Below are 25,335 nucleotides of genomic sequence, written 5' to 3'. Positions count from 1 at the left end.
TCTTAAAAAATTAATTTACAACCGAAAACAAATTCAAAGTAATTCTGGAATATATGTAAGATATTAATAAAAATATTATCTAAAATCTATCCTCTTATTAAGGAACATATATAACGTAGTATTAAAAACAGAATTCACAGAATAATTAAAAAATTTAAGAATGATATAAATTCTAACTCATGATAGATATCAAACCATTATTCCTTCCTTTTCTCCTGTAGCAACCGACTACGAGTCGGACATTGATTCTAATGATCCTATTATCAAAAATTATATCATATATTCAAATATATCATCTCGTTTCTATTATCATAAATAAATTAATATTAATATTATATATAAATAAATAAATAAATATGTTCATATTTTATAATGGAATCTAAATGGTTTCTTCCCTAGCCTCAACTTACTATTTAATAAATACCAACCAGATATAATTTACTTACAAAAAATAAATTTCAAACTGAATCAAACAATATAAATAAAAATCTATAATATTTTTGTTACTAATAAAAATTCACAAAATGCTAATGGAGGAGTAACTACTGATTAAAAATAGCTAACAAAATTCAAATAAATATTAACATGGAAAGTATAACAACAAAAGCACGATATCATTTATTAGATTTGTTGCAATCTATATTTACATTCTAATGGATCATATTAGCTTAAATATTAGCCTATAAATATGAAATTAGTATCGGATTTAACAACGATCACTTCCCAATTATTATCAAAACAGCTAAAACAATGACCAGGTCAAATTTATATATATTGGAAATTTGAATTAGCCAATTGGAATAAATACTAACGATTAATTGATATAAAAATATTTTTATAAGATATTTATCTCTATTATAAACATAGATCAAATTAATAATCTAATTGATGAATTTTAAAAAACTCTAACTAATTAATAATGTATTTCATAAAGTATCTTGATGAATGTAACGATGAATGTAAAGTTATGTTTAAAGAAGCCAAGCGAGCCTTTAACAAATATAAAAAACATAGAGCCCCAGAAAATCTAATTATACTTAAAAAATATAGAGCAATAGCTTAAAGAAAACCATACGCCAACTTAAAAAACAGTTATAGACAAACTTCTTGGTATCCCTTAATAACACTATCCCTTTCAAAGAATTATATAATAAAATAAAAGCTATTCAAGAAATTATATGTCGATTTAACCCATCATATTAATCAGATTAAATAATTAAATAATTTTAAACAATAAAGACATTTTTAATTTACTAGCTAAAGCATTTACTAACAGCGATTCAAATTTACAACAGTGAATTTCTTACTAATAAAACACACTATGTTAATTCTATATCTTGTTCTAGTTCAATCAAGAACAATATTAATAGCAATAATCAAGAACGGATCAACGCCAATTAACTAATCAATATTATTAAAAAATTTAAAAATACCATAGCTTGGACGGAATACCAAATGTACTGATCTTAATCTACCAGAAAATGGAATATTAAATATTTATTTTAGATCTTTAACCTTATTTGAAATAACGAAGTATTTCCAACTTCTTGGGACGAAACTATAGTAATAGCAATTACTAAATCTGGAAAAGATTTTATATATTATTAAGATTTTATATAGATAGGTACAGATCTATATCATTTACAAATACATTATGCGAACTTATGGAAAAATCTAATTGATGAATGAACTAATTGATCATTGATTTAGATGGATCCTGAAAACAAATAACATAATTTCTTTTCATCAAAGTGGATTTAGATTTTTTTCATTCCACTAATCATTTTAAACCAACTAATAAACATTGAAGTGTTAATATGTGATAGTTTATTGAATAAACACACAATCTTAATCTCAATAGACATCGAAAAAGTTTATGATATAATATATAGAAAAAGAGTTATTAAAATTCTAGAATTGTTAAATCTACGGCAAAACATTCTCACTTTCATTAAAAATAAAAAATAAGAATAAAAGCAAACAATACCTTAACAAACTCGAAAATCATCGAAAATAGCATACTTCAAGGATCTGTGCTGAGTATAACACTCTTGTTATTAGCGATAAATGAAATTATCTCAGTAATAAATGCTCCAATTAAATTATTTATTCGCAAATAATCTTACAATCTTATATAAAGATAGAATACAAAATATAATATAAAAAATTTTAAAAACTTATAAACAATTTTCTAGATTTTTCATCAGAATTCAAATTTTCCACTACTAAAACAAAATTTATCACCTTCTATAGACAATATAATTGACAAAAATTAAACTCTATTTAGGAAATTCTGAGCTTGAAGTTAACTTACTCAAAATTTTAGGATTGACTTTCAACAACAAATTCTTACGGCAGACACATTTTAACATTTAAGAAAGATTGCGATTTTCGATTTAATATCTTTAAAATAATAGCTGCAAATTCTTGAAGAGTAGACAAGCAAATTTTAATGAATACATACAAATCAATTATTAGACCCAAATTAAACTATGATTCAATCACTTATGGAATCAATCATAATGTACTAAATACTCATTCATAATATAGCATTAAAATAAAACCAATTCTATCTATAATTATACTAAAAGAATTAACTAAATCAACTCTTTAGAAGAAAATTTTAGAAGAAAACTTCTCAGTATAATTTAAACAGCTAAAATCTCAGCTACATCTAATAAGCTACATATTTAAATACCTTTTCTGAACGATTCATTAATAAATACATAAAATGTCAGAAATCTTCGAAATCTTTTTATTACAAAATTCACAAATACAAAAAACTACAACTAAAAATTCTTAACTCTTATTTACGAAGATTATCTATAGTTCCTTCTTAGAAGTTACACATATTGAAATAGATTTGACGTTAACAAACTATTTGAAAAATACCATTTCGAATAATACCATTTCGAATAATAACAGCGGAAATTTTTGACAAACATCGAGATTACAAACAAATTTATATAAATGGATTAAAAACAAATGCAGTATTTGCAGTTTATTCCATAAAATTCTATATTAAAACAAAATGTAAAACAATTGTATATTTCCAAACAATATATCAATCTACATTGATATATTGCTGAACTAACTGTCATTTACTAAATTTTCAAAATTATCCACGACAAAGCTTATCAAAAATCCATAATACTCATGATTCCGAAAGTGCAATAACGACTATCAAAAATTCAGAATCAAATAACGAAATTATAACTCAAATCTTCGAAATTCACGAAAAAATCATAAGAAAAGATAACATAATTAACTCATTTCGATAGCTAGTGAAGAAAACGGCTAATTCCTACACTATAATAAATAAACATAAATTACATTTGGATGATTTAATAAAAAAAACAAAAAATAGATTAAACTTTCAATGGGAAGACAAATGAAAATAAAGCTTTTAATCAGATCAAAGATATCTCCGACAAATTCTTCGAGGAACAAAAGACGACCTATGCTAAGAAAAAGAGAACAAGTAACCATCTGCAGAATAAAAATTGAATATTCTAAAGTCATATATTCCTACAGATTAACAAAAAAACCAGCCCCTCAATGTGAGGAGTATGATTCTATAATATCATTATAATCATTTCCTAGCAACTTTATGATACTCTATTTACTCTAATAATCCTTAAAATTAAGAAGTTGATGCAACATAAAACTCAAATAAAAAAAAAGAAGGAAAATAACATAATAGCATATCCTATTGCCAAAAAATTGATATCATATATCAAAAATTGATTAAGAAAAAATCCGCATTAATCAATAAATATGAACCTTCTGCATGACAATTCTTGATTGCATACATCAGAAATTATTCGATAAAAAATTAGCTTAATTGAAATATGAAATCTTAATCAATCCACCATTACTAGATATTTCATCAACCGATTATCTTGTCCCGTTTTTATAAAAAAATCGCTTTTTTATAAAATTTTATAAAATTTTAATAAAATTTTTTATAAAATTTTTTATAAAATTTTATAATTGCTTTTGCTTTTATATAAATTATTTAAAGTTATTTTTAAAAAATAAAATATTCGATATTCAAAAAGCTGTAATCATAGCATTCGAAAAATTTCTTCATGAAGTTTTATAGAAATGAAACATGTCAATTAGAATCTCATTAAGAAAAGATTATTAAAGCCAATAGCTTATATTTTTGAATAACGTATATTTTATTAGTATATTTTATTATACTATATATATATATATATATATATATATATATTTTGTTTTAAAATTATATTACATATTTGGAGAGTCAAAAGAAGTTTAATATATTATATTATATTTTATTATATTATATTTATATTATATTATATTTTTATTATATTATACGTAAAATATATTAATCTTATGTAACAAATATTCTCGAACAAATAAATTATAATGAAATCATATATTGTAATATAATTCATAAATTCACATATTTTAATATAATTTAAATGGAAAGGATTGTCAAATAAATTCACTTGATGATCCATTAAAAATGCTATAGTCATTGAAGTTATTAATGAAAATAAATCAAGAATAATGACTAAAAATCGATAAAATGACATTATCTAGATTTATAATCAAATATAAAAATAAGTTATTTATCTAAATTTAATATAATATAAATTAAATATAAAAATATAGTTATTTATCTAAATTTCATAATCACAATAAATATTTATTGTTTATTTATTTATTTAACGAAGAAAAAAATTATTTAGAATATTTATTAATTTTAGCAAATTTTAATGGCTTTGTTGTATATATATGTTAATATATTAATATCATGGATTCTGAGATACAAATATTGAAAGCATAGAGAAAATATAGCTTGCATTTATTGCAAATTTTTATGTTGAGTTTATATATGCAAAAGTATAACTCATATCTTGTAATTCATATTTATATGTGAATTAAATATCACTGGATACGATCATTGTTTCAATTCTGTTTTGTCTCTTCTTCTTGAATTGCTGTAGCGCGCCATGCAACACGATGTAGTTAGCTCAGCTTAATAATACAAAAGCATCTGCATAACTCTATACAAAATTTTTTATTTCTATTTTTTTTATTAAATATATTATAAAATATATTTCTTATTTCTTTTAATATTTTTTATTTTAATTAAATCGTTTCATAATCTATTTTCTAATACTTTATATTTAAAATAAATAAATCTTACATGAATTTTCCGCTATTTAAGTGATGAAGTGTTAACGAAAAAAGAAAAAGATAGCGTGACAGCTGACAATTCAGAATTATTAAAAATAGAATGCTATAAAAGAACAACGTGTTTTCATTATTGAGCAACATCTTAAAAGTAATAAAGGTTTTTTAATATATATTTTTATAAAGGTTTTTATAAACAAAATTATCTTTAGCAATGAAGTTTATTTTCATCTTAATAAATTGATTAATCCAAAAAATTATTGCATTTAAGGTTCAAAAAATCCAGCGATTGTTGATAAACAATTGCATCTATGACGTGTCATTGTTTGGTGAAGATTTTGGCTATCATTGAACTATTTTTTTTCGAAAATACAGCTGGTCAATAATAGTTAATGATGCTTGCTATCGCGACATGATAATCCAGTTTTTTGTGCCTAAATTGTAAAATATGGATGTGGATGACATTTTAACAAGACGGTGCCATATGTCATACAGAAATCCGAGAAACAATTCAATTATTACATAAGTCATTTCCTGATTGTTAATTTCTCGTTTTAATCAAAATTGATCACCTGATTTAACGCCGATTTCTTTGGGATTTTTTGAAATTTAAGCGACAAATCTACGATTATCTACGCTTTGAAGAAAAAATTTAGCGCTATATTAATTAAATTCAGCCACATTTATACAAAATAATCATAGAAAATTTGAACAAAAAACAACCTTCACTATTTTCTTTGTGATTCCAATAAATATCAATTTTTTCAAGATTTTTTTTATTTTTTTTAATTTATCATATTATCTAATTGTATAATAATATAATAAATTAATTATTCTAATTTTTAACATTTTTCTCAAAATAATTCAAGTTAAATCCAATTTTAAGAAAATTTTAAAAATGCTATTTTGGAGTCATTATATGTACAATTGATATTAATTATATACGAAATAGAATGAAAAAAATTTTGTTATAAAAAAAATTTATAAATACAATTTAACTCATTTAACTATACTGCATAAGAATCAATTAGAAACTTGCAATAATAATTGTATCTGTATTTGTATCTGTACAATAGTATTTTAATAATTGGATAAGATTTTTTTCATGATTTTAAAATAATATTTAATTTTTTATAAAAAAACAAAATAAATTCTTTACTGGAATTAAAATCTTTAATATATAATTTGGATAATGATATTAAATAAAATAATAATTAAAAAAGAAAATTTCTTATCGATTTCGATAATTTTGAAATATGTTATAAAAGACAAAATTTTTAATTTTTTCTTATTCATACAACTTCAGTCTTAAAGGTCTTAAGTTTTCGAGATATTTACAAAAAAATATTGCTATTATTATTATTATATACATATGCTACGATTATATAAAATTTCGTTTATATATATATATATATATATATATATATATATATATATGTGATACCGTGACACTACATCATTTCATGTATAGAAATTATAATATATATATGAATAATTATATATAATATAATATATAATAATTATATATAATAATATAATATATAATAATTATATATAATAATATAATATGTAATAATTATATATAATATATACTATATATGTATAATATTAGTGAATTTCAAATAAGTATTGCAAATGATTTCAAAAAATTGTAAATTTCAAATTTTTAAAACTGTTTTAAAAAATCTTGAAATAAATATGTAAAAAAAGATTTTGATACAGTTATAAGATGATTTATTAATACAATTATCTCTATATTATTTGTTTTCAAAAAAATATTTCAACTTATTTTATCTCAAAAGAAAAATAATTAATTTCTCTGGATACAAAACATCCTATATACGATTTATTTTGAAACATGCTTCAGAAATGACTTTGAAACTACTTGGAATTATGTTTTTCAAATTTCTGTTCGCTATATAATTCAAAACAAGATAAAAAAATATGAGTATGCTTTATATATTATAATTTCTACTTCTCTTTGTAATGACAATATATTTTGTTATTTAATGTAAATGACAGTATATTTTCTTCAAAATAAAGAATAATTCTTTAGCATCTTTTTAAATAAAATAGAATTGTAATTGATGTAGAAATTAATTTATTCATACAAAAGGAAGAAATATCAAAATAAAGTGATTTAAAAAATTAGTTTATACAAAAAAATTTCGAATAAAAGACTATTATTACTGTTATTCAATTTCAAAATGATTAAAAAAAATTTAATATAGTAATGAAAAATTTAGAAAAGAAAATAGAGATTTTATTTTTTAAAATAATTTCAATAGTTATGTAGATAGTTATATGATTTCTTTTACATAAATATTATTATAGTAATTTAAAAATCGAAAATTTTTCAAGTAAAATTTTCTAACTTATTCAAATTATTTTTTATTTTCTTTTTTTATGATTTATAAGTGGTAGATAAATAGTATATAATATAGTATATAATATAGATGAATAGTATATAATATAGTATAAAATTAATTTAATTTTCCTTTTTAATTTAATAAAATAATAAATGCAAAATTTTCATTAAAATTAATATATTAATCATTGATGTTTTATTATACTATTTTTTTTTAAATTAGTATCTATTATTATACTATTTTCTTTTAAATTAGTTATCTATTATTTTTATTTCAATTTTTCCTAAAAGTAGATTTCTTTCTTTTTATTTTTATTTTGTGAAAATAATATTATAATGATTTTTCTTTAAATTTATCATAAATATATTATATAAGTTTAATATATAATTAATTAAGTTTTAAAATAAATATTATAAAAATCTTAAAATTTAAAATTATAATATTTTTAACACTCACTACAATAGGGATCCTCCTTGCCTGTGGTAAAGAAAAATTTGGAGCCTAACAAAGACAAAAGATCTTGTCCCATAACTTGTCTTTCTATTAAGGCTGGACTAGTGTCCGCATGATAGCCCATAATACCACAACTAAGACTATTGTTACTCTTGCATGAGAAACATTCGCCCCTGAGGAAGCTGGTGTAACTGGAGCATTCATGGGCCACATATTGGCACTTGGAATTAATGCTTTCAATGAAGAGTTTTATGGCACGCACATGGTTGCAAGCTACCAGCACTCGTGATGCTTCCTCCAGACCTTCTTTAATGAGAGTTAAGGGTAAAGAAGGAGTTGTTTCGCTTAGATCTGTACATCCTGGTTGTTCTTTGCCATTATTTGGATAAAAATCTAAATGACCACATGGCTGGCTCATTCCATATCCTGGAAGTCCTTATTATATACTAAATTAGTTTATTATTAAGATTTAATAATTAAAATAAATATAGTTTGAGAAAAGAAAGTAATTTATAAAATGGTATATTAAAAATAAATTATTAAATAATTTTTTAATTAATATATTCTAATATTAATAATTAATAATTTAATATAATAAATTATCATTTAAAAATATATATTTTTAAATAATATTAATTATTATAAGAAGTATATAATATAAGTATATATTTTAATAAGTATATATTTTACTTTTTCTTATTATATTTTGTTTAATAAATATGTTGCAGTAATAATATAATTATAAATAAATATAATTTCTTATAATAAATATATGTTTTTTTTCTCAAAAGTAGTAAATTGTTAACTTGGATTTTCTTAATAACAAAATTAAAAAAACTATTAAATAAATATTAATTTTAATATTTATTTATAAATAATATGAAATATAAATATATAAATAATATTAAATAAATATTAATAAATGAATATTAATTTAATATTTAGTTAATTTTGAAAATTTTGACAATCTTAATAATAGAAGATAGCATATGAAAAATTAATTTATAATTCGTATGATGATTATTTTATTATGATAAATTTACAGAATTCTAAATAAATGTTAATAAATATTAAAAAATTTAAAGATAATAATTAAAAAAAATAATAAAATAATAATAAAAAATTGATATTGTGAGTTATATCATTTTACTTAGAAACTAGTTAAATTCCATTTTTTAATAAGAAATTAAAAATAAATTTTAAAATCAATGTTTCATGAATATTTCTCGAATTATTATAAGAATGAAAATCAAATTTTAAATTATTACTGTTTATATTGTATTACAAGAAATATTAATGATCTAATATTTATTTTGAATCTTAATAGATCTTTTAAAATATAAATTTAAAATAATAAATAGATGCTTAAAAAATAATAGATGATTTTTGAGATATTAAAATATTTGATATATTTATTATAAGATATTCCATGCAACTGGTCAAAATTATATTTTTAGAGATAAAAGGTTAAACAAATGTTATAAAACAATATTAAATGATATATATTTTATATTTTTCTAGTTTTTTGGATTCTTATATATTAATTGCAAAATATAATTGTATATCTTTTTTAATACAAAATCACTGTTTTTTTTAAATCTTTACATAAATCGATTGTTTTGATTATTTTATGTATAAAAAGATAAAAATCTATCCAGTTATATGAAAAATTCTGTGAAAAGAAAATACACACTATTATTAGTATTCAACAACTATTTTTGCCATTTTTAAATTAATTTATATATTTTTTTTGTTACCTAAAAAAAAAATGCTTTTGCCATCAGTATGAATGACATCAACCAACTTGGCATCAGTGTAATCTAATCGTAAATGATTAGGCATTCCTTGAAAATAAGGCTCTGCAGGATCTAATCCAGTAATACGACCAATACTTCCTCCCATTTTTTCTCCAGCATATCCTGCAGTATGAGCTCCCAAGCTATGTCCAATTAGGTGCACATCATTTGGATCCAGTCCATAATTTGTCTATATTTTAACAAACAATACTTCAATTTTTTAATCATTCTCTCTGTAGAAATATTATTTATACATTATATATATATTGTATATGTATAATATTAATATACTATATATATATATTACATATGTAATTATTTAAAGAATTGTTAATTTATAAAATAATTATAAAATTGTATATTTTCATATGATTAATTTTTACATACATGCTTTTTAAATTTTTTTATTCATTTTCTATATATTTTTCCATAGATATATATATCCTTAAATAAATTAAATTAAAATGATAAATAATATAAAATAAATAAAATAATAATAATCACCATGTGAAAAGTAGTGAAAGAAAAGATTTATAGATTTAATTTATAGATTTAAACATACTTTTAGTTTCTTCATCATTCAAGTCAAGAATTTGACATTTCTTCACGTTCTGCTTTTGAGATATTTGTACCTAAAAATGAATCTAAGTGATCTAAAAGTTTGTTTTAGAATGAAATTAAGTCACAATGTTTTATAATATTGTTTATTAATGTTTATTAAATTTTTAATAAATAAAAATTTTTTTAATTTTTTAAAAATAACTAATTTTTTTGCTTAGAAATTTATTATACCTGTAAATGTTTAATAAGATGAGCTATTTCAAGGCCCACCAGTCTGGTATTAGCAGTTGCTTGAGTATAAAGTGGTAAACTCCCTCCAGCCCAGTCAACTATGATGACATTATAGTCATCATGTTTTAGCAATTCATTTCTCATTTCCTATATATTTCATATAAATTAATATTCTGAATTATTTAACTTTTATTTTAACATTTATTTTTCAAAATCTATTAGTATAATTTTTAAGAAAATAATTATGAAATTTGTCATGTTTTAATTTTAACTTAATGATTATTAGTTATAATTAATCATATAATTAATCATGGGCTTACCTTAACCCAGTTGCTCAGGGGAGTATCTATGAACCCGTGTATAATGAATTTTGTTTTTCTTTTAGAATTGAAGTTTGATCGTTTAATCAATTTATCTTTTGCAACTGTCAATACCTGACCCTGTAAAAAAACATAAGAAATATTGTATTAAGAAATTTTTTGATATATTTAAAAAAAATTAATAAGATTTTCAAAATAAAAAAATTAATAAGAGTTTAAAAATAAATATTTGCTATAATTTTATTAAGTTTTATTTTTAAATTGTATGATATAAATAAAATTAGTATATTAAAATATTTTTATTTTTTTATTTTTAATATTTTAAGATATTGTATTTATATAAAAATTATATAATTCTATATAATAAATATTAATAATAATTATTCATATGATGAATAATTATATATATTAAAAAAAATTATATCAATGTTTAACTAAAAAATAATTCGATATATAATTGAAATTTTTGGTAAGAAATAAATTTTCTCAATGTTAAATATTCCTAATATTTTTAAATAATCTATGGTATAATGCGGATTTAATTAAATTACTAAAATTAATTGAAATAATTAATTATTTTAATTAATTAAATATTTGATTATTTAATGTCGATAACTTAATCAAAATGTTTATTATAACTAGCTAATCTTTATTATCAAATTTTTTACATTATCATTCTTTCATCCATAATATTATCACTATACACATTATCAATTTATTTTATTATTTTTGTTCTTATGAAAATAAAAGGAATTAAAATATATGTTTTCCTTGATTTTAAAATTAAAATAAACATTAAAATAATTAGTAACTATTCGAAATTTTTATCGATTTTGATAATCTTTAAATATGATATAGAAGATAATATTTTAAATAACTTTTTCTTTTTGTTTATAATAAATTATTTATTTTTAATTATTATAATTAAACAATTAATAAATATTTTAACAGATATCAGATATTATATTATTTTATCAAATATTATAATCCTTATAAAAAAAAATAATTTTTGTTTGAAAACTTTTTCTAATGTTTTTTATAGTTGGCAAGTTATAAAAGTAAAAATCGAAAATAATTAAATTTTCAAGAATTAATATTATCTCTTTAAAGTGATTTAGCAAAAAAAAAAAAAATAAAAAAATTAATACATACATATAAGCTCTATATATTTTCAAGTTTCATAATTTTTTGAATTTCCGAATTGGAGATCATTTCTTATTAAGAAAAGCTTATATAGAACATTCTCTTATACATAACACATAAGCATTCAATCGCTATTTATTATTTCTAGAAATATACCATATCTATCAAATTTTAATTCATAAATAAAAAACATCAATAATAATACCTTAAGTTGTTAATAAGTAAATATTTATTTATGAATAATAATGAAATTAATTTTTTGTCGAATAATATTATCATTCATTATTCATAAAATCTTAGGAAATCTAATTCGTTATTTTTTTAAAATCTTATTCGATATTTTTTTTTCGTTATTTGAATAAAATTTGCTTAACTTTCAATTAATATATTAATTAATTTATATATATATTGATAATTTATATATAATTGATATATAGTAAATTATAATAATTATAATAATTAATTATTATATATAATTAAAATATTATATTAATATTTGAATAAACTATTATTAACTAATATAATTAATTAATATAATAACTAGTATAATTAATTTTCTAATATAATCTAAATTAATATTAAAATAAACTAAGTTTTCTAACACAATATAATAATATATATTTGTGAGATATTTTTGGAGGATTGATTTTAAAAAAATTGATTGAGATTTATTCATTAAATTAAATTATTTATTTATTAAACAATTTAAATTTATATTAGATAAAATAAGATAGCGAGGCATGAAAGTTCGATTTATCTATGTTTTATTATTATTCGTCTAATTGCTTTAATTATAGTTTAGAAATAAATAATAATAAATAATAAATAAATCTCAAATTGTATTTTTGAATTTGTTTGATTTCTAGAATAAAAAAAAAAAAACTTTCAAAGATATTTTATGAATATATTAATAACTTGTATATGTATATATATATATATACAAAATGAGCCAATAAGAAATGAAAATAAAAAAATGACTATCTAAAATAAGTTATTATCTGATTTTATCATGAAACATTATCATGAAATAAAATTTGTTATATTTGAAAGACTTCATTAAGTGAATATAATTTAACTTTTTAATATCTTACGTCTTTTAACATAAGATATCTTAGATTTTTTAAATATGTGATATAATATATTTTTTTCTATTTTTTTTTACTTTTAAAACATTTTTTTTAGTTATATTATATATATTATATTATATATTATAGTTAAAAAAAATTTAGCAATCTATATGTACTTATTATAATTATTAGTTGACTTTGAATTTCAAAACGAAAAATTTAAAAAATTATACTTATAATTATATATATGTATATAATTTTGATATTTTTTTAAATGATATCGGAATGAAGTAACATGTTGTAATTTTTTATAGCTATTATAATATTATTATTATATTATAATATTAATTTTCAAGCTATTATAATATTATAATATTATCACATGTTTTCTGAAATAGTTAGTACTCATTGACATTATATTCAGTATTTTTTATTCAATATTTTTTCCTATAAAAAAAATCTATATTTAACTTTAATGAACAAGGATTAATCAATATTTCCAGATTAACCATTATTTCGATGAATTTAGCAATTTAGAAATAAGTCATTAAGAATTTCTTTTAAAATTCATATATAATCAATTTGCAAGACAACTGTTTAATACCATTTTACAATAACTATAAATAACTTTGTTGTATAGCGAATTTTTATTTGTTTTTATACCATTTTTATAACATGTCATAGGTCAGTATATTATCTATTTTTATTATTTATTATATCGTTTTTTATCGTTCATTTTCTAGTACAAATTCATTGCATCAAACTATTTCACTTTTAAATTGAAAACAAAATGATTTTTCATCTTTTCTTGATTTCTTAGCAAAAAGATTTGATCTAAAGATTGCTAAGAAATCATACATGCTATAATTAAATTTTTTTTTTAAATATTTTTTTATAATATAAATAAATTGAAGTGATTTTGGTATTTTTGATCATTATTTAAAATTTATTTAAATATTTATAATCTAATAAATATTTAGGTTCTATTGAAGATAAAATCAAATATATATTAAATGTATTAAACAATATTTAACTCAACAAACATTTAACAAATTATTTAACTCATAAAATATTAAAATAAAATAAGATAATTATAGTTACCTCGATGAGATTTTCGTTTGTATACAGAATAAACCTTGTATTGATAACTTCTCGTGGTAAAGGGAAGACATTAAGTGGTCTATGTATCAGATGATACCAGTTCCTGGTTATGTTTAAACAGCCTAGTTCATCGTAGCATCGTGTCTCATTCTCAACTAATAAGATAATAAAAATTATTATAGTAACAATTTTTTTCAAGAATTTATATATTATATTGAAAATTATATAAAATGTTTTCGAAAGTATTTTTTTTGAAATATGAAATATTTATACACATTTAATCTCAAAAATATTCAGATATTAATATAATATTATAATTAATAATTTTTAATTTGTTAATTATGAAAAAATAAATCCAAAACTTATTTCTTTCGGCAGAATATTTATTATATTTTACAAATATATACAGATTTAATTTATGTAATAGAACAAAATAATATTAAAAATCACAATTATTTTTTGCATTATAAAAATATTTAAATATTTAGATATTTAAGAAATTTATGTTAAATAATTAAAATAATATAAATAATAATTATTAAAATAATTTTTTTTTATAAAAGTTAAATACTAATTTTGAGACTTGTATATGTGAAAATAGAAAACATTTTTTTAATTTAATATTATATCTTAATTTCAATATCAATTTTTTGAGAAATATCAATGAAATGAAATGCTTTTTAAATAGAACATTATATATTTTTTTATTTAACATGAAATCATATGTTAAAATAAATTTAATTATCTATGCTTACGTATAAAATCATATAAAATCAGAAATAATTTCTAATATTTTTAGTTAATAGTTAATTGTTTCGATATCAAAAATTCATAAAATTCGATTTCGAATATTCATGTGATATTTATGTGTTTTGGAATAAAAAAAATCTATTGCAGTCAATTAGAATCAATGAAAATCAATTATATCGATAGAGATATGTAATTTCATATTAATTACTTGTTTAGTAATATTAAATATAAGAAATTCTTTATAAAATTTTCTAATAAATATGAAATTTTTTTCATATTATTATATATTAATCTTATTAATCTTTTTGAAACATAAAAAACTGAAGATTAACAATATAATTATTAAAATCTAAATTGAACGACTTTGAATATTGCATAAATGTGCCTTATTTATTGCCGTAAGACTATATAATTATATTATTATATAATTATTTATATTATGAACTTTGATTGAATGAATGGTGATTTACTTTAACTATTTGCAGCTGATTGACGACTGTAATAATTTTAATTTTTATGCGAACTGTATCGTTGCTGAATTTCATCTGATTCTATTTTTATTCTAACTGATCTCATCTAGAAAACTATAGCAAATCTTGATTTTTCTTCTAATCATTATTTCTAATTTTGATGCGAACTGTATCGCTGCTGAATTTTATTTAATTCTATTTTTATTCTAACTGCTCTCATCTAGAAAATTGTAGTAAAATTGTAGTCTTGGTTTTTCTTCCAATCATTATTTTTTAAAAATGCAAACTAAGAAGGGGTTAGAGTAACCAATAATCACGTTGAAAAGTGGTTTTGAAAGATGAACGCTTGCGGAGTTGTATCGCAACGCGTAGAGAGTCAGGATTTTTGTGCTCATTTCCACGATGGTCTGTAGGTATAGAAATATGACTTGTGAAATGTCCAATTACTGCTATATTTATTTAAATTGAAGATCTGGAAAACGGGAATTATACCTATAAATTATTGTCAGACTATTGAAGATAATCAAATTATTGAAAATAAAATTTGAATTGTTTGACCGTTTCAAAAGTTTTAGATCTGTTTTTAACAATAATAAAATTAACGAATTTGTTTAAACGAAGATTATTTTCTCATTGATTTCGATGATTTTTAAATATATTATAAAATTGATATTTTTAATAAAAATATGGGAATCTCTTATAATTAGTTTCCGAAATATTATAAAAACTATTTATATTATAAAATCGTTATTATATAATAATTATAATTTTCTTTATACTTTACATTTATATGTAAATGCTACTTATCAATTGTTTATATAAATATGATCTTCAAAATGGAATAAGTTAAAATTATTACATTTATAATTAATATTTATCCATGATAATCTTAAACATCCTTCGAATTCCTAGAATGTGAAAATAAAATATAAAATAACTTTTGGACAATCGAAATTATAATAATCGATGTTAATAACAAGAAAAATTTTAATTTGCAAATTTTAACAATTTTGAAATTTTGGGGTATAACTGTAATGTAATTTATAATTTAATATATTTATAATTAAATATATATTTTTTTTTACTATTCAAATTCATTTTTAAGAGATAAAATTAACTCATAAAAACTAAAATATTTTTTTTTGATTTTGTGTTAAACTTGCAAAGTTTAAAAGATAAAAAAAAATTTTCAGACAAAAATTGTTTCTTTTAATTAGGATTATTGTTTAGCATAACATTTATTAATTGTTTATTTAAAATAAAATTAAAAAAATTATAATTTTTTTCCAATTCATTTTTTCATATGAAATTTTAATCAATAATTTCAATAATATAATAATAAAATTGTATTAATTATAAAACAATATTAAAAAACAAATTTTTTTATTTATTTCAAATACAAGTTTTGTTACATTACTGTATTTTATTTTGTGAAAATCTAAAAGAATTTCTGGATTTCATTGTACGTGCAAAATTTTTATACAACAATTTTCATTTCAGCCATGTTTATGTAGTTTATATAGTTTCATCCTCCAATCTGAAAAATTAATTAAAAAACTGTAATGAATGAAATTTAATGAATGCTTAACAAATATAGTATCTACATGCAGAATTTCTTTTAGCGTTTATTCTTAAATAATCTAATGTGATTTCATAATCATTATCTATTTACATTATAAAATAATATATCATCTAATAAATAAAAAATAAAAATATAAAAAATTATAAATTTTTTTTTATAACTTTTTTTTAATTATATAAATGACTGATAAAGTTTTTATCAAATGATAATTTTCATTAAAAGAAAACTTTTTTTATTCTTACAGTTAATCATAATACTATTTATATTATAACAATATATTATGAATTAAATTATATAATTAAAATATATAATTAAAATTATAAATGAAAAGTAGCTTAATTTGTAGGAATCCATTTTGCTTCTAGAATTTGAGCAATATAAAGAAATTGCATAATATATATGCATGTTTTCGAAATTTGAAAATTTGTTAAATTTGCGAGTTGAGAATCTTTTCTTACTTTTATAAATTAATATTATTATTACTATTATTGCCATTTCATTATTTTATATTTTATTTTTATTTCACGTAGATATATAAACGAAATTTAATGTAATAATAATAATAATTTTTTTGCAAATATCTTATAAATTAAAAAAATTTTATATTTTTGTAAGATTTGTAAAAAAATTCAATTTATTTATATTTATATTTATTCACGTCGACAATAGTAGTATTTTAATTAAGAATTAATAATTAAGAATGATAGATTGTAATTGCAAAAAAATATGTATCGAATGCTCTTTTGATTGAGATATATATATGCGTAAAGAAATTGGTGCTTATGATTATGATATATTTTCTGCATAATGGATAAATTGTATTAGTATGATTACAATGCAGTACGCATATTTATGTAAGAGTTTGGTCTCTCAATGTTATAGTCGTGTCCGATGGTCAGATCACGATGCTTAATTACAAAGAGACTATTTATTGTATCCGACTATTGTATGAAACTTTCTTTACTAGTGAAATTTGTGTTCTCAGAAAATTTTAGTTCAATTAGGAGGATTATAGTTTCACGATCGAGCATGTTAATAATCAGATGATACCTGATTCCTGATACCTTCACGTTAGAAAAAATTCCTCGAATTAGAATGATGTTAGTTGTCATTGTCAATTATATCTAGAATATGTCATCCTTGGGGCCGGGCTCCGCTCTAGCTCATCCAAATAATATAGTTTTTTCAATCAATTTTCGATTTTATGTATTTTATTTCATTTATAATAATCTTAAATTGTTTTTCAATTAAATAAAAAGAAAAGGAATGATTCAGAAATATATTAATTCAAAGTTATCAACATAAAATTATTATTAATATTAAGATTTAATATAAAAATTTAAAGATCATTTTATAAATACAAATGAAGCATAAATATTCAGTATTCATTTAATATTGAACATAGAAAATATTATTTTCAAATTATTAACAATGCTTATTATTCGAATATGGAAATTGCAAATATATATTTTATTATATGATTTTGCCAATTTTTATTTCATTTGCATTAATAAAATAATCTCTATTCATATTAATAATAATTTTGTATTGACAATCTTAAATTAAGTTAACGAATCAATTTTTTTGTTTAGATTCAATGAAAAAAACTATTTCACAATATTGAATGTTGCACATTTTTTTATATATATTCATCAAATGGATTTTTAAGTTCAAAATGATAATAGTATGTGATATATAGTAATCATTAAATTTTTAAATATATATAAATATATATAATTACACGGCAACCAAGGAATGTTGACTTCTATTCGATCGCTACGTGCCCACTGCCAAGGATCCAAAACTCCGGCGGAGCAGATAACAGGAGCCAATGCGACAAATAGCAAAATTAATGTTTCTTCATCTTCGATGACTCTTTGTTTTTTTCTCCTTATCCTGCAAATAAAAGAATATATTGTTGGTTAAGTTAAATTCTCAGTTTTTAAATATAAGATAAGTAGAAATATAGATATATAAATAAGTGATATATGATAGATATATGATAAGTAGAAATATAAAATATGAAGGTTTTTATTTTTGATAATAATCTCTATTTATATTATATTATATATTATCTATTTTTGATAATAATTAAAATTTCAATAAAATAAAGATAAAAATTGTAATAACTGTTATCGTTCATTAATATTTTTTTTTATTTTGTTTTTGCAGTTTTTGTGCCCGTATATTTCAATAGAATATTATTTATTCTGATTTATTTTGTAATTTTTAAAGAGCCAAAAAAAACATAAATTATTGTAAAATAATCGTAGTTTTAAAATATGAATAAGGATTTATAGTATTATATTATTTTTAATTATAATATAAAAATAATAAATAAAATGACGAATTAGCAATAATATGAGAAATTTTGTTAATAATTTTGTTAATAATAAATATATAATTATCATTATATTTAATAAATAATAAAATGGATTTTATCTTTTTTTTAGATGTCAAGAACAATTTTAAAAAAAGAAAAAAAAGATCTAAAAGTTTGAAATTTGAAACAATGCTTGAAATTATGTCTGTTATGCTTATTATAGACCCATTGTAATTACTTAAAAAGAAATTTACATATAAAATTACTATAAAAAAATTATATTGCTATAATTAATGTTTATATACCGTTAAATCTTAAATTTTTTTTAAAGCAGCCTCTAAAATTACTTTTCACAAAAATTAGATGATTAATATTATTATCTGAATTTCCATTTACAATTTTAATTTAATTTTTAAAATAAAAAGAAATAGGAAAAAATAAAATATTTGCAATTTTAGGATTTACATATATTATATAGTACATTTTTAAAGTTATTTATTTCATTGTTTCGATTTATTTTTTTTTGAAAAATAAAAAAAATTTCTTATATTTTTTCTTTTTTATTATTATTATTATTATTATTTCAATACAGAATAATTAACGGAATTTCAAATATTTATAAAAAAATGTTTATTACAAGTTTTATTATTTATTAAAAATTATAATATAAATATAAATTAAATTATTAAAATAAATTTATTATTTATTTTTTATTATTAAAATATAATAAAATAAATCATTTAATCAATTAAATTTTATAAATTAATATATATAGATTTATATCTAGTAATATTATACAACAAGTAGTGCATATCTTTACATATTTACTAATTAAGAATTATTTATTTATATTATGTATAAATTGCGTATATATGTATATGTTTTTAATAAAAATAAAGAAATAGATATATTACAATTTAATATTTTTCAAAACTTTTCTACGTAATATGCTTTATATAACTTTTATTTATATAAAAAATATAAAAATAAATTTTATTAAAAAAGAAAATGATAAAAATTCCCAATAAAAAAAACAATGGTTAGAAATGATTAGAATAAAATATACAACACAATTTGTTCACGTAAGATCATTATTGTCTAATAATCTTTTTATAACAATTGAATCGTATTATTATAATATATGTTTTTACAATATTATCAAATAGAAAATACTATCACAGCAAACATTCATTTTTTTAGTTTAATTGCAATTCTAATATTAGATAAATATGTTTTCGTTAATTCGCAAAATCTTCAAATTTGTGCTAAAAAATTGAATGCCACATTAAATATTAAAAAATAATGTAATGTAAATTAATGTAAAGAAAAAGAAATTCATCGATTTTCAAACATTTTATTATTAAATCTATATTATTTTATATAAACATAAAGATATAATATTTAATATTATAATTTTTAATTATTTTGTAATATAAAATATAATTAAAATATAAAATATTGATAAATTTTTATAAATTAAAAATAAAATATGAAAATACTGATGAATCAATGCACAAATTATATATAAAAATATTTAATATATATAATTATATATATAAAAATATTTAAAATTAATAAATTGAATTAACAAAATTTATATTTAATTTATATTTATATTAAATATTTTGGCTTGATGTTCGCAATTTTTTAAATCTAAATAAATAACCTTTTAAATCTAAATAAAGTTTTTGAAAATCAATATCTAATTATATAACAGTCATTACATAATTTTTGCTCAACTTCATACGGTCTTTTGAATTATTAATATTTATTTATATATTAATTATTATTTTTTTTAACTATTAATTTTTTCAAAATTCTAAACGTTTTGAAATTTTTTATTAATATCATAAATTTTAAAGTTTTTTTTCTACATTAAAATAATATTTATTACATTCTGATTCGTTTTTATTTCTTTTTTCGTTGAATTTTTAATGCTGTTTAAATTTCACTTTATTGCTTTATTTATATTATTCTGAATATTATTGATTATTTTTTCATATTAAATAATAATTTACTCATTATCTCTTCCATTTTATTGCTTAACATAAATTCGTTTTTTTCTAATATTTTATACCAATATTTTGATAAAATAGCGAATTCATTTGGTTCATAAGATGAACAAGAAAATAATGCATCCACAATGAATTTTATATTACATGACAAATTTTTCTGAAACGATGAAAAAAATAGATTTATAATATTATACATATAATGATTTTACATATAAGACAAAACAGATTAGTGTTCAATAAATTTTCATAAGTAACAAAATGAATCTAAATATATCTTATACAAAAGATAAATAGATTTATATAAATTTTATCAATTTTAAGTAAATGAATAACATAGAAAATAATAATAATTATTATTATTTCTACGATGGGAAAAGAAAATATTCTATCTGAGAAATAAAATGAATCGGATCAACATAATCAATATAACAGATGACAAAAATGCTAGATAAAGTTTTAAAAATTGATATCAATAAATTTAAAATAAAATTATTGGATAATGAACGAATTTTGAAAGAAATAAAAAAGAAACAATTATTAAGTTATAAAATATTGTTAAGTTATAAAATGTTAAAAAATTTAAGTTAAAAAATTTGAACTATGAGATATTCAAGCATTTAATTGCCGAATTAAGTGCTGTTTTTTTAGATTCATTAAATGTACATTCAGCAAGAATTAGATTCATGTTGAACAATTAACAATAAGTTTAATTTTTTCTATAGTATTGAAAGAATTTTTTTATAGTATGACGACATTGATAAATTAATATTTATTAAAATTAAATCCAATTAAACTAATAATAGATCTATTTCATTGAAATTGAATTTAAAAAAATTCATATTCTCAAGTATGAACAGATAAATAAAATCAATTTTAAATGTGATCAAAGAGAATAATTATTACTTGGAAACTATCAATCCGAAAAAATAAAAGAAACTAATAAATTATAAAAAGTAAAATAAAATAAAAATCGTAAAATGAAAACTATCAAAAAAAAAAATGTACTAATAGTAAAATTGACTACTTATTAAAAGAATTATTATTCTAAAAAGAATTACCAAGTAGAATTTAATATACAGAATTTTGATGTGAAGTCGTTTATTCAAGCAATATTAGCAAACATTTAAGATCAATCACTCTTAAGTAATATTCTATAATACAATATTCTGATAATACAATCTAATTTACATATCGATACAATGCAATACATACGATATAATCCAAATGAATGATTGAAGAATCAATTTCAGGAGTAGCATTAAATAAAATAGATAACGTTGTCAGAATAAATATTTTTTACAAAATATAATTTAAAATAAATTTATTCTGAATATTTAGGATATATATGTATATATCCTAAATAATTATAAATATATGTATATATTTTTTCAAATATCAGAAATATCCATTCAAAATAAAATCAAAAATGGAAATTAATTGCAAAAAGAATTTATTGAAGAGTTGTTAATAAAGAATAGAATTTGTGTTTAATTCGAGAAAAGATCAATATTTGTCTTCATATTTACTAGGATTAAAATTGGATAAAATATATAAATTTATTCTTAATCTCAAAAAATAAATTTGTATTAACATTCAAACTAGAGAATGGTCTTTAATGAAACTAGTTTTTTCCAGTTATTTCATAGTTTCAATAGATCTAAAAGATTATTTGATTTCCATTTATAAAAAAAACTTTAAATACTTCTTTCTCCGGAATTTTAATTTTCGGATATAAATTTGTGTTTATTTTTTGGTCTAAAAATCAAATCTATCTATTTTTTGGAATTATTGAAACTAATAATGAATCACTCTAAGAAGAAAAATATTAATTTCAAATATAAAAGTTTATTTAGAGATTTTTTATAGAATTTGTATAGATTTTTTTATAGATTTTGTATAGAAAATATAAAAAAAATAATATATATATATAAATGAACGTTTCTTCATTCATAAATAAATGAAAAAATTGTTTAATTTTATTTTTTTATTAATCAAAAAATATATAGGTTTCATAATTGATTTTGTCAGATACATTAAATTAAAGAGAAAAATATTTATTAAGAGAATTTTTATTTAAATGAATTTTTATTTAAATCTTAAATAGAATATTGAATAATTTTTATATATTTAATTGGTAAATTATAATAGTTTATCTAGATATTGAATATATTTATTGAATGTTATAACAAAAATCTTAGAAAAAAAAAATGTTATTCTGAACATATTAATGAATAACCGAATAATTAAGTAATTGAATTCAATATATTACTAATTTATCTAGAATCGATTAGAATGCAAATAAAAAACATTTATTTGAAATAAATAATATAAATAATTTAATATAAACAAATTTCTAAGAAAAAAATTATTTACAGTTATTAAATTAATTCTATAAAAAATTGGTCGTAGATTTAGAAAACTGTAAAATTCTTTTAAGAATAAATAATAAGCTGTCATCTTATTTTTATTAACAAGATGGAATCAAGCTTAATTAAATTAAATATGTAGCAAAATAAAAAAAAAATAACAAAAAAAGAGAATAATTCTATATATATCGTATGATACATCAAATGAAAATTCTATCAAAAAAAAATACAAACGCAAACAATTTTTTTCGAATAAAAAAATGACGATAAGACACTTAAAGTATAAGGAACATTATTTAATTAATGATGGAATTTTACAGATTTTTTATATAAATCCAAATATGTTATAAAAATTACGAAAATATAAATTAAAAATGGAAAAGATTTTAAAACATAGTAAAATTTTTTAAGCACTTAGTAAAATTTGAAAAAAAATCAAAATTTTTTAAATCTTTGATATAATCATTAAATAGTTCGGATTGAAAGAATGTTGTATCAAATTATTAGCATTTAAACTTTTGAACTTTGGAATTTCGAATTAACAAAATCTTTAAAATCTTATGAATTTAACTTTTATTGCCATATGAATATTGCTTTTGATCGTTTAAAATAAAACGAACTTTTTATTACAACGAACTTTGTAATAAATCAATTTTATTATTATTTATCATAGTTCCATGAATGAATTATAACTGATAATATTATTCTTGATTTCATTCTTGATCCTTAATTCTTCTTCACGCAATTCTTCTTTTCATTCAGTAAAAATTCTTCAAAAGCAATTAATAATTCTGTTTTATAATAAATTATAATAAACTATAATAAATAAACTATTGACTTCGAGTTTGATCTCTCAATCCGAAATATTATCGATATAAGATATAAGATAATGCAATATTTTCTACTTCACTATTAATTTCTAGACAATTTCTCATCTGACTTTGGCATAATAATAATTACAAAATGTCTTTTTTCTTATCTAGATTCGTTTTCGATTTCGTCATAAGATAAACATCCATATTATACAATAATCTAACTATCATTCATTTCTCTTAATAAATCATTTAGACATTTTAATATATTCGCTAAACATGAATGAAACTATGAACGTTTTTTTTTAATAATGCTATAATTAATTTTAAATGATGAAAATGAAAAATTTTTTATCATTTTTATCAAAATTATCATCAAAGGACAATTACATTTTTGTTCTTAAAGAATTAATTTGAAGTAGAAGAATTAATTCTTTTAAAATATTTCAACAAATTTTAAATATTAAAATTGTTTTTTAAAAAATTAAAAACTATAATTACATACGCATGTTAATATATAAAGAAGATTATATATAAAATATAAAATCATATATCAAATTTAAAAAAATTATTTTCAATTGTGTTTTTATTATTTTTTTAGTATATTTTAAAAAATTAAAGAAAATTATTTTCAAATATATTTTTGTTATTTTATGTTGTAAAAACATTTAATTATATTATATAATTTATATTACAATATATTACAATATTATATAATTATAGATTATAATAAATTATAAAATTATAGATTTAAAATTTAAAATATATAATATATATAATTTTTTGTTAAGTTTTTCATATTTT

General features: G+C 18.6%; 1 protein-coding gene across 2 annotated transcripts in view; it reads right to left on the bottom strand.

Annotated features, from left to right (window-relative positions):
• LOC107995458 (pancreatic triacylglycerol lipase-like) overlaps window positions 1–25,335 on the bottom strand; it is an 86,283-nt gene that overhangs the window by 9,220 nt on the left and 51,728 nt on the right. The window contains exons 2-7 of one of the 2 annotated variants that reach the window (XM_062079762.1): window positions 18,757–18,911; window positions 14,214–14,368; window positions 10,903–11,022; window positions 10,583–10,729; window positions 9,752–9,980; window positions 7,998–8,429 (exon numbers count right to left, since the gene is read on the bottom strand). In XM_062079762.1, the coding sequence (XP_061935746.1) occupies window positions 7,998–8,429; window positions 9,752–9,980; window positions 10,583–10,729; window positions 10,903–11,022; window positions 14,214–14,368; window positions 18,757–18,911 (1,238 nt within the window). The remainder of the gene's footprint in view (window positions 1–7,997; window positions 8,430–9,751; window positions 9,981–10,582; window positions 10,730–10,902; window positions 11,023–14,213; window positions 14,369–18,756; window positions 18,912–25,335) is intronic. The other variant, XM_062079763.1, reaches the window with a different exon arrangement.

Source organism: Apis cerana, linkage group LG9 (genome assembly GCF_029169275.1).
Source record: "Apis cerana isolate GH-2021 linkage group LG9, AcerK_1.0, whole genome shotgun sequence".
NCBI lineage: Eukaryota > Metazoa > Arthropoda > Insecta > Hymenoptera > Apidae > Apis > Apis cerana.
The sequence above is the reverse complement of the archived record's forward strand: the minus strand, read 5'-3'. Positions and strand labels throughout refer to the sequence as shown.